Source organism: Lagenorhynchus albirostris, chromosome 9, assembly GCF_949774975.1.
Source record: "Lagenorhynchus albirostris chromosome 9, mLagAlb1.1, whole genome shotgun sequence".
In the NCBI taxonomy this organism is placed as follows: domain Eukaryota; kingdom Metazoa; phylum Chordata; class Mammalia; order Artiodactyla; family Delphinidae; genus Lagenorhynchus; species Lagenorhynchus albirostris.
Window position 1 is genome coordinate 94,712,057 of NC_083103.1, and position 11,447 is coordinate 94,723,503.

General features: G+C 57.1%; 1 protein-coding gene across 21 annotated transcripts in view; it reads left to right on the plus strand.

Annotated features, from left to right (window-relative positions):
• PHLDB1 (pleckstrin homology like domain family B member 1) overlaps nt 1-8,616 on the plus strand; it is a 45,562-nt gene extending 36,946 nt beyond the window's left edge. For all 21 annotated transcript variants that reach the window (XM_060160508.1, XM_060160507.1, XM_060160504.1 and 18 more), the window contains 4 exons: nt 882-998; nt 1,272-1,374; nt 6,125-6,210; nt 7,175-8,616. In XM_060160508.1, the coding sequence (XP_060016491.1) occupies nt 882-998; nt 1,272-1,374; nt 6,125-6,210; nt 7,175-7,315 (447 nt within the window). In that variant the 3' untranslated portion in view covers nt 7,316-8,616. The remainder of the gene's footprint in view (nt 1-881; nt 999-1,271; nt 1,375-6,124; nt 6,211-7,174) is intronic.
• Nucleotides 8,617-11,447: the final 2,831 nt, after the last annotated feature.

The window sequence follows — 11,447 nt, forward strand, 5'->3', positions numbered from 1 at the left end:
TCCCGGGCCAGGGCTCGAACCCGTGTCCCCCGCATTGGCAGGCAGATTCCTAACCACTGCGCCACCAGGGAAGTCCCTGTTTCTTCTTTAAATAATTTGTAATGTTTCCTTTTCATGTCATTCTAACATTCTTCCTCGAAATAAAGAGGAGAAAAAAATTCCAGTTGACTGAGAATTCTAGTTAAGTATCAGAAATTTTGAGGTGGAACAGACCTTAGAGATTCTCTAGTTCAAAGCCCTTGTTTACATATAAGGAGACAGAGGCCCAGAGAGGGACTGTGACCCAAACAAGGCCCCACAGGAAGTTAGAGACCAGGCTTCTTTTTATTTTTTGCGGTACGTGGGCCTCTCACTGTTGTGGCCTCTCTCGTTGCGGAGCACAGGCTCCGGACGCGCAGGCTCAGCGGCCACGGCTCACGGGCCTAGCTGCTCCGCGGCATGTGGGATCTTCCCGGGCCGGGGCACGAACCCGTGTCCCCTGCATCGGCAGGCGGACTCTCAACCACTGCGCCACCAGGGAAGCCCCCAAGACCAGGCTTCTTATTGGGCTTTTCTTCCAAGAGCATGTTCACATCTGGTCCTTTGCTTTGTTCCATTCAGCCCAGGAGGGAGAGGAGGGGCAGGAACAGGACAAGGACAGCTGTGTCTGGGAAACTGAGGCGTAGAGCCGTTCAGCAGTTTGCCCAGACCTGGGTGGAGTCAGCACAGGCGTGCCAGGTCCCTGCTTTGGCCAAAGCCCCATGAAACCAGAGTGACAGCCAGGAGGGTCGGGAGGGAGTGATGGCAGGCTTTCGGGGGTTCGGGACTGAAGCCAAGGGGCCCGGGCAAGGGAATGACAGGGGAAGAGAGGGGCCCCTACTGATCCTACCCTCTGCTCCCAGGCACGACCCCTGACCCGCTACCTGCCAATCCGGAAGGAGGACTTTGACCTGAAGACGCACATTGAGTCCTCAGGCCACGGTGTGGATACCTGCCTGCATGTGGTGCTCAGCAGCAAGGTACAGGCACGCATGGCCCCGGGGCACGGGGTGGGTGTCGTGGTGGGGACCCCACGTTCAGAGGCACCTCCTGGGTCCTCGGAATAGTGGCCTTAGTTCCTGCCCTAACACCAGCGGTCTCTGTCCCAGGACCAGGTGTGCTGGCCTGAAGAGATGTTGGGGACAGCCCCCCGACAAATACAGGCACAGGCGATGGCACTGACATTGCTGCTCAGGGAATAAAGGTTTAGGGGCTGCACATTTGGGTCTTTCCTCACCCCTGCATTCCACCAGGTCTGCCGTGGCTACTTGGTCAAGATGGGTGGCAAGATTAAATCATGGAAGAAGCGCTGGTTTGTCTTCGATCGACTCAAGCGCACCCTTTCCTATTATGTGGGTGAGTTCCCCCAAGACTGCCCCAGAGCCAGGACCCCTGAGCTCTGTCACCCAGGACAGCGGGTCTTCTGGAAGCTTCCAAGTGGGGTCCAGGGGCTTGGGCTGGGTCTTGTCCTCCCCTCTCTGAAAATGTACAGAGTATACCTGGTTCACCTCCATTGATTTGTTCACGCATTCATTTTTTCAGTAGTATTACCGAGCATCTAATAAGTTACAGGCACTATTCTAGGCTCTGGTGATAAGCAAGGTGGCCACAGCTCTCTCTCCCTTGGAGCCTTTTATCAGGGAGGCAGATAGTGAGCAAAGAATGATGGGAGTGCTGTAGGGGGCCCCAGATGCTGTGGGCGCGTGGAATCCTGTGGATTCCCCCTCGGGCAAGTTCCTGCAAAGGCACCAGCACGAGCAGCTGAGCAGTGCCCGGGACGCTCAGGGCAGCCCTGAGGACAGCCCCCTGGCCCATCCTGCTCCCTCCGCCCTCGGCACCCAGCCTCCAGCTTAGTTTCCCATCCCTGCAGCTCCCTCTCGACAGCTTCCACGTGGAGCGTGGGATGCTGTATCCTATCTTGGTCAGGATAGGCTAGGCTGTACCGCGGAAGCGACCTGTCCTAAGATCCCAGTGGCTCAAAACCCGTGTTTCCCTACTTACTCCTGGTACGTGTCCATGTACGTCGTGGGTTGGCGGGGGCTCTGCTCTGCGTCAGCGTTCTCTTTGCTTCAGAACATGCCTTTCTAGAACGTTGCTGGCTGCAGCGGCAGAGGGTAAAGAAAAGCCTGATTGGGTTGGCACTGGCGTTAAATGCCCCAGCTGGGGTCTGTTCAGCCAGTCACCCGGCCCCACCCAACCACAAAGCCGGGAGGAACGGTCCTGCTGGGAGCCTGGAAGGAGAGGGCCGGAGGGTTTGGTGCTGGAGTCGCTCAGGCCTGGACACCCTGCTTCCCACCCTGACCTGGTCCCCAGCCAAGTGCCATCCCTTCCAAGAAGCCCTCCCTGGCCACCTGGGCCCTGGGAACGGGGAGGCAGAGACACGCATGTCCCCATGTTTCCACCTAGGCTGGGAAGGGACTTTGTCAGGATTGAGAGGAACAGGCCCGGGAGGACAGCTCCATCTTAGGCACGTTGAGGTTGAAGTGCCCCTGGGGCATCTAGGGTTACGAGAAAGGTCAGGGTTAGAGGCAGAGTGAAAGTTGAAGCTGTTGGAATGATGATAATAACGATAATACTAATGATAGCAGATCATACTTACTGAACACTTGTATGAGCCAGATGCCGTGCTGAGCACTCTACGTGCCTCATCTCATTTAATCTTCACAGTGATCTTGTGAGGGAAGCACTGTTTTTACACTCATTTTACAGATGAGGAAAATCAGGCACAGAGAGGTTAAGTAACTTGCCCAAGGTCTCTCAGCTGCTAAGAAGCAGAGCTAAGACTGATCTTAGGCAATTAGACTTTAGAGCAGAGAAGAGGGAGAAACAGAGCTGCACTCTGGGGCAGGTCCACCCTTGTGAGGAAGGAGGCACCAGCAAAGCGAAAGGGGCAGGAGGCGGGAAGCCACATGCCAGGTGCTGGGCTGGTGCTTGGCGCGTGTGACCTTCCTTAATGTCTGTGAAACAAAAGGAGACCCAATCAGACAGGGGAGGGGGAGGGCAGGGCGGAAATAGAGAAGGAAGCCAGCCAAGGGAGCAGACATGTGCAGGCAGGGGGTGTCACCAGCGATGATGGAGGCTGCAGAAAGGCCAAGAGTAGTGTGGACCCGGAGGCCATTTGATTCGGGGTTGGGTCTTGACGAGAGGATGGTTTCCACCGCGTACCGGGGTGGGAGCCAGATTGCACGCGATGCCTCAAGGGTAGGTGGGAGGTAAGGAAGCAGAGGCAGGAATGTGGCACTATTTCCAGTAAAGGAAGAGATGGGAGAGAACAGAGGCTGGAGGGAAGGCCAGGCCCAGGGGCCAGGATGGGGCTGGGTCCCTGTTCGGGTCCCTGGGTCCCGAGGAGGAAGTGCTGGGTGGAGGCGGGCCTGTGGCTGGATCAGGGCCCTGGATGTGCCTGGCCTGCTCCTCGAAGCTGACATCCTCCCTGCCCTTGTCTGGGCCCTCCTCCCACCTACTCCATGAAACCCCTCCATTCTACAGGGTCCAGATCAGAAGCCACCTCTGGGGAAGCCTTTCCTGGTCCCGCCTCACTGGGAGCGGTTCCTGCCCTCCGCTGTTAACTCCTGTGTTATACAGGGTCCCTCTGCCATGTGGTACCAGCCCTGGGGCGTAATGATGTCATGACAGATGCCACGTGCATTGTGCCAGACGCTGTGCTGAACAGTCGGAGTGTGTCCTCTCACTCAGCACTCGTGACTGCCAGTGACCTGTAGGCGTTCTCTTGGAGTCCTAACCGTGCCCAGGTCACACAGCTGATAAGCGGCTGTGTGTCTGCTTTCCTTTCCCCCGAATTGTGGGCTCCTAAGAGTAGGGTCTCTGACTTCTTTGGATCCCAGTGCCTCGGGCTCATTTATTCAACATTGATTGAGCACCTGCCGTGTGCTAGGGTATAGCAGTCAGTGTTGGAGAGCTAGACCTAGGAACAGATAAAGGAGGGTTCAGATTCAGCACCGTGAGATCTGTACAGAGGACCATCCGTGCTGTAGGGGCACGGGAGAGCACAACCGTGCACGCCAGTGGTGACAATTGCAATGGGTCTTGAAGATGACATAGGAGTTTGCCAAGGGAATGGGCTGGAGACCATTCCAGTGTCGGCAGAGCGTACTGTTAGGGGACCGTGAGAAGCTCAATCTGGCCGGAGAGGACTTGCAGTTGGTGCAGGGGAGGGATGTGAGGCAAGGCCAGAGGGGCGCATTGGCACCGGCCTGTCAGGGACCTTTGCCCAGCCAAGGAGGCAGCAATGTCCAGTGAGGCAGCAGGATTCGATTTGCTTCCGGAAGCTCCCCCCTCGGCATCAGGGCCAGTGAGTTGAGGGGCAGGGGGCGGGGCAGGGGCACATTAGGAGGCTGTAGCAATGATCTGGGATCGATACCTGGGCCTGAAACAACACTGGGGGTGGGGGAAGGTGCCAGCCATCGCAGTCTGAGTTTAGTGATCTTGTGGCCTTTCCTTTGTGACTTGGGCTCAGTGCTCAGGACGTCAGTTGAGGTGCCTGCTCGGTGTCTGCCCCAAGACGGGATGGCCCGGGCCCTGTGCTTTCTCCTGCCAGCGCCCTGTCCCTGCCACCTGAGCAGTCATCTGCTCTGCGGGTTTGCCCACCTCCTTCCTGCCACCCCTGCCTCCAGATGCTGTATGCTTCCTTCCAGTTTTTACTGTTGGAGTTAAATAGATAAATGCATTCATATAGTTCAAAACTCAAGACACATAAAACGGTTTAAATTGAGCATTACGCCCCCTCTCACTACAGGTAACCACCTTTAAATCTCTTGTGTATCCTTCTAGAGTATCTTTAGGGGAATATAAACAAATGCAAACATGTATTCTTACCCCTTTTCTTACACAAAAGGTAGCACCCAATACATTCCTTGTTTTCCTGCTAATGTATCTTAGAGATCTTTCTATCTCAAATATATCTATATCTAGATATTGATATCTGGGAATATTTTATAGATTTCTTTTTTTTTTAATTAATTATTTTTGGCTGCATTGGGTCTTCGTTGCTGCACGCGGCTCTAGTTGCATCGAGCGGGGGCTACTCTTTCTTGCGGTGCGCGGGCTTCTCTTGTTGCGGAGCACGGGCTGTAGGCACGTGGACTTCAGTAGTTGTGGGGCGCAGGCTCAGTAGTTGTGGCGCATGGGCTTAGTTGCTCCGCGGCATGTGGGATCTTCCTGGACCAGAGACCAGGGCTCGAACCTGTGTCCCCTGCACTGGCAGGCGGATACTTTTTTTTTCTTAAATTTTTTTACTTTTATTTATTTTTTGGCTGCGTTGGGTCTTTGTTGCTGTGAGTGGGCTTTCTCTTGTGGTGAGCAGGGACTACTCTTCGTTGCGGTACGCGGGCTTCTTATTGTGGTGGCTTGTCTCGTTGCAAAGCACGGGCTCCAGCTGCGTGGGTTTCAGTAGTTGCAGCACGTGGGCTCAGTAGTTGTGGCACACGGGCCCTAGAGTGCAGGCTCAGTAGTTGTGGCTCACGGGCTTAGTTGCTTCGTGGCATGTGGGATCTTCCCGGACCACTGTGCCACCAGGGAAGTCCTTAGATTTATTTCCGAATCTGTATCTATATCATATTTCTCTGTCATTCTGTTAAACAGCTGGATGTATTCCATGATGTGGCACACTCTAATTTGCTTAGACATCTCCACTTGATGGATACCTGGCTTGTTTCTAATCTTTCATGACTATAGGTACTGCTATGGTGAAGCTTGTAAATTTGTTATTTTGTACATGTGTAAGATAAATTTTCGTGAAGTGTAAAAATTGGCTTGAGGGGCAAACACCTTGCTAACTTTGGTCGATGCAGCCAAACCATTCCTAAGGGTTTACCAGTTCCCACCTGTCAGATTTATTACACCACCTGTTTCTCCACAGACTTACCAAAAGTGTGCTGTGTATCTGGGGTGTATTTTTGCCGTTCCGATAGGTTAAAAGTGGTGTCTCGGTGGAGTTCTAATTTGCATTCTCCATAATTCTGAGTGAGGCTGAACACTGACCATGTCTTCCGGGCTCCCTGCTGGGCTCTGTTTTGGAGTCCTGGGAATCACTCCATTTCCCACGTGAGGATGCTCCACGTCCACGAGCCTGGCCCTTATTCCTTTGCAGACAAGCATGAGACGAAGCTGAAAGGGGTCATCTATTTCCAGGCCATCGAGGAAGTGTACTATGACCACCTGCGCAGTGCAGCCAAGGTGAGGGGCAGAGGGACAGCCCTGGGGAAGGGGTGGGCCCAGCAGGGCCCTGTGAGCAAAGGCCTCCAGCCTGCCCTCTTCAGAGGCTCGGACCCATCTCTTGTTCTCTTTCTAAACTTTCTCTTCCTCTCTCCCTCTCCCTTTCCCAGAAGAGGTTTCTCAGCTTCACTATGGTGTCTGAGGTACCCCTCCCCATATGCCTGTAACCAGAACTACTGCATATTAATGCCTCCTGTACCCTTCTCGCCCCTGACCCTTGACTCTCCCCTAAGTACCCCCCCTTCCCCCAGGCCTGAGGGGGGAGCCAGGTGGGTTGCAGAGAGCAGGAAGCCCCTGTGGGCGTGAGTACGCTTGCTTGCCTCCCAATCCTGAGATGACGGTAGGATGTGTCCCTCCGTGGGGGTGGGCAGTGCAGAAGGGATGGCTACAAGGGGAGTAGGGGGCCCTCAGAGACTAGATCTGGTCAAGAGGATTGGTAAACAGGAGACGTTTGAGGCTGGGACCATCTGCCTTCATGCAGGTCAGCCTCCCTCCCGCCAAGCCTCAGATGCCCACTCTATCCCTGATCTTCTGCCCTTCTGGGGTCCTGGGGCCCAGCGTCCCACTTGTAGCTTTTTCCATCTGTTTGTCTTTTGCTGAGAAGAGACTCTGGTCCTCACTGGAGCAGCCCTTTGAGACTGAGTCTTTCCCTTTTGTGCCTGCGGGTACCAAGGAGCAGGGCCCCCGCCTGGCAGCGTCTGTCCCTGCCAGGGTCCAAGGACTGCCCAGCTGAGAGGAGGGGACTGTCTCAGCTTGGGGCCCACCTGGTGGTGGGGATTGGGCTCTGGGCCTATTTAGGACTCAGCCTCGAGCTCCAGGGTGTCCTGGAGCCAGAGAGAGGAAGGGCAGACGGTGAGGCAGATGCAAGATGCTCCTGGCCTTTGGGGGTGGGCCCTGGCTTAGACCTTCCTCTCTCCCTCGGCAGAGCCCAAACCCGGCCCTCACCTTCTGTGTGAAGACCCACGACCGGCTGTACTACATGGTGGCCCCGTCCGCAGAGGCCATGCGCATCTGGATGGATGTCATCGTCACCGGAGCAGAGGGCTACACCCAGTTCATGAACTGACCGAATGGGCCTCGTGGACCCTCAGGCCGGCCCAGGACCCAGGCCCAACTGCCTGCTGCTCCACTCGCCCCTGGAGACAGTCACGCCCTGGGCCTCAGGCCTCACACAAGTGCTCCCAGAGGCCCTGGAGGGCGGAGCATGACTGGGGTTTTGTACAAGAAGTGACTTTGTAATGTTCTGTAAGGAGCTCGTCCTGTGAGTTTCTGAGCTCCGGCCCCCTAAAGAACCAGCCAGGAGATAAAAGTTGGGGAGGGGGCTTTGCTGCCTCCTGGGAGCCCAGAACTTTCAATAACCCTTCAGGGTCCTGCCCCAGGCCCAGCCAGGCTGAGGAGCTATCACAGAGGGGCCCCTCCGCTCTGACCTGGCACCTGTGCTCCCCAGCCTGTGTTCTCTTTTGTAAAGGACTAATTATGGTACCAGAAGCTGCCAAAGATCCCCTCTTGCCTCAGCCCCCTTTGCAGGGGCCTTGGGGGCTGAGCAGAGCCACATTCAGAGTGGGGTAACAGCTCAGGCGGTGTACTTCTCAAACCCCGCTCTACCCCGTTGTTGTCCTGCGTTTATATTTTTTATTACTTTGCTGAAGGGCCAGAGACCGGAAGTGTCATCCTTGAGGTCCCAGCTCTATCACCTTTTTACAGACCCATCACCATGGTCACCACAGTGACGGCTTCATCGCCATGGTTACATACTAATTGCCGTGGCTCCGTGGCTCAGCCCACTGCTTTGGCGGTGGGCCCGTCTGAGGGTATGTGCCATGTTCTCTCCAGCCCAGGCCCTTGGGCATCTCCTGCTGGGGGGAAGGGACTGAACACCTTCTCCCTGCCCCCTGCCTGCGTCTCCAGGCCCTGATACACAGCCTGCTGGCTCCCCTGTCCAGCCCTCCCCCTTCCACTCGTGCCTTGCTGAGAGCCAGAAGGGGTGAAGCTGGGAACTATAGACCAGAGGAGGAGCCATTGGATGGGAGAAGAAGCTAGAAGGCTGTCTTTGGGGTTCTGTTATAGGGCTGAGTTTCTGACACAGGGTTGTTCAGATTCTCCCTGATGGAAGTCCTGAGCAGGAGAGGAAGCAGCAGAGGGGGGTGCCCTGAGGTCTGGTTGCCCTCCCTGCAGCCTCAGAAGGGGGATGAAATGGAGAGCAGAGGACCAGGCCTCCAGCTGTCTGTGCTCAGCCCTTTCCGCCTTAACACTAAGCCCACCTCCCTGTCTCCCTTCCCAGCCCTGGGCCATGGTTGCTGGGTCCAGGCTGGATGTTTTTCAGTATTTGTAAGCATCTCAGCAGAACAATAAAGCATTTGGACTATGTCTTTGGGAGGCCTGGTTGGGGGGGACCTGGGGTTGGGATACGTGGGTTAGGAAAGCTAGGTCTCCCCACAATGCAGCATTTCCACCTTATTAGATGTTCCAGGGACCCAGGGCCCAACCGTGACCTCCAGGTCCCTACCCTGCCTCCACTCCACTGTGACCAAGGACCGGTCTGGGGGTGGGGGGTGGGCTCTCCAGGGATAAAGGATCAAGAGGCAGGAGAACGCAGGGACTCATGTGGAGGTTTAATTGGCAGGAGCTGGAGCCAGATGAGGGCGTGAAGGCCCATCCCTGAGGCAGGAGGCTAAGCAGAAGGGCAGCTGCAAGGCAGTGGGGCTCCAGGAAAGCTGTGTGGGTCCCCGAGCTCAGCCGGTCACCATAGTGGTCCAGCCAAACCCCTCCTGGAGAGAGGTAAGGTCAGTGGGGCAAGATCTCTGGGGAAGGCCCCCACGTCCTTTTATGGGGTATATGGGTCCCCACCTAGAGGCTCTGGCCCTGCATAGCCCCAGGGGTACCAGGGAGCACCAGTCAGGCCCTTCCCTGGGACCCACCTCCATGGAAAAAACAGGTCCGGAGAGGGGAGGTTATGGTCAGTTGCAGGGACGGCAGAGCCCCGAAGTTCCCTGGAGGCTGTGGCCCACTCACCTGAACTTCATACTCCCCTCCACCACCTGGTTGTCCACCGTTGCTGACATCATACTGGGGACAAGAAGACGGGCTCTAAGGTCAGGCCCTACCCCAGCCCCGCAATGCCAGGCCTCTAGGGAAGCCAGAAATGGGAGCCCCTTAGGGAGAAGCCGCTCTGGCCAGCAGCTCTGACCCCTGCAGTGCCCAAGAATGGCCACCAGGTGCCGCCACTGTCCCCAGCTGTGTGGGCCTGGGCTTTGCACAGCCTGACGATTCCTCCATCTCACCGTGGGGAGGAGGACCTCGAGGGACTGGGCTCAGGGGCAGCTCACCTTCTCATATACGGCTGACTTTTTGGAGTAGATGTCACAGTTGGTTCGGATGCAATTCTGGGCCAGCTGGAAAGCTACTTCCTGGACTCTGGCTGAAGGAGACTTGGCCAGACCTGGACCCCACCCCAGGTAGGACCCTGAATCTCCAGAGCCCCCATCCCAGGGGGAGCAGAGGCCTGAGCCTTATTCTCCTCAAGGAGGGAAAGAGGCCCCGGGCGCTAAGACCTCCCTCCTGGAGCCGGGGGCCAACCTGCTCCCATCCAGGCCTGGGTGTGGAGAGAGGAGGGCCGATTACCCTGACAGGTGGAGGTAGGTGTGAGTGTTTGCTGAGTGAGAGGCGGAGAGAGCAGACGAGCCAGAGAAGGGCCTCTGCCTCATTTGTTCATGCCTCCCCAGAACCAGGCAGGCGGACCCTCTACCTCCGTGGGCTGAGGCCCTGGGAGAGGCCCCATCCCTGCCTCCTCACCTCTGATGAGCAGGTCCTGCAGGGGGCCGAGGCATTGGAGAAGTCCCACTGCTGGCCTGTCTTCTGGTAGGTGAGGATCTGGCTGTCCTAGAAGGTTCCAGACGTTACCATGAGTGTAGGTGGGGGCTGGACAGGGAGCCAAGAGGCTGGGCCCTCCCGAAGCCAGATGTCCCCTTTGGGGGCCTTCTCTCCTTGGCTCACAGCTGCCCCCTGGTGGCAGAAGTGGGACCCTCAGGCTAAGGCCCTGGGCGGAGTGGGGTGTGGCTGCCACTTGCCAGAGGTCACAGGTCAGGGTCAGGGAGTGACGGGTGGCCCTGTCCCCAGTGTAGCAGCCCGCCCTGCTGCCCCCTCGCCTCCAGGTATTTCAGAGCCTTGTCCACGTTGCCCGGGTCACGGCCCCAAGAGGAGTGTGGTAAATGGGGTGAACGTCCAGATCTTTTATGCTGAAGGCCATACTTGACCAGCCACCTTCCTCCTTGTCTCACAGGCCAGCCTTCAGCGCGGCCTAGCTTGGTTTCTGCAAATTTTAGTACCTCACAGCTTGGGAGTCATTCTCCCAGGGGGCACTGGGTTTAGGAGTAACCAGAGCCCCTACTCGGGCCCTACAGGACTCTCTAGAAAGAACTGAGGGGGAGGTCGGAAACATCTACTTCTAACTCCTCACCTTCTGCCCTCCCCAGCCTCCCCCAGGCAAACCGAGCCTGTCCTCCACCCCCAGGCTGCCCCGTCCTGCCCTTTACACCACATGGTGACTGTTCACTCCCCTGCGGGACTCCCTGGTCCCTGAGCTCCTCTGGTGAGGTCTCTGCTCGGGAATGATAATTGCTACTGCTGATCCTGGCCCAGCCCTGTGCTCAGCACACCATCGCGCACTTTCTCTCCTTTGTCTGAGGCTCAGAGAGGGCAGCAGTTTGCCCCTAGCTGCACAGCACCTGTCCTCCAGCCTGACCCCAGGGCCCTGGCACCCACTGGCACAGGGCAGTGCTCCAGGGTCGTGTGCCAGCTTGGCCCACTTCCTCACCAGCCCCTCACCCAGCGGGAGCACACCCGAGCCCCTTCCGCTCCTCCCCGCCAAATCCCTGACGGGCTGACTCTCTCCCACTAAAGCCACCTCACGGGTGTAGAACTGGGAGAGGATGGACAGAGAAAACATCTGATGTGGACACAGCAAGCCCCACTCTGGTCCCTACTGTGCTCTCCCTTGGCCATGTCCGTCCACATCCGCCTCACTGGGAAAAGGTACTGGGGTTTCATCCACACCTGGGCCAGAATTGGGGGGCCCTGATCCTCTGGGCCTGGCTTCACAGTGGCAGCCGAGATTCGGGGGGCACTGGGCTGAGCGGTCCAGGCTCCTGCACACCGTCGTGCTCTTGCTGGGATGCCAGAGGCCAGCATGTGGGGACCAG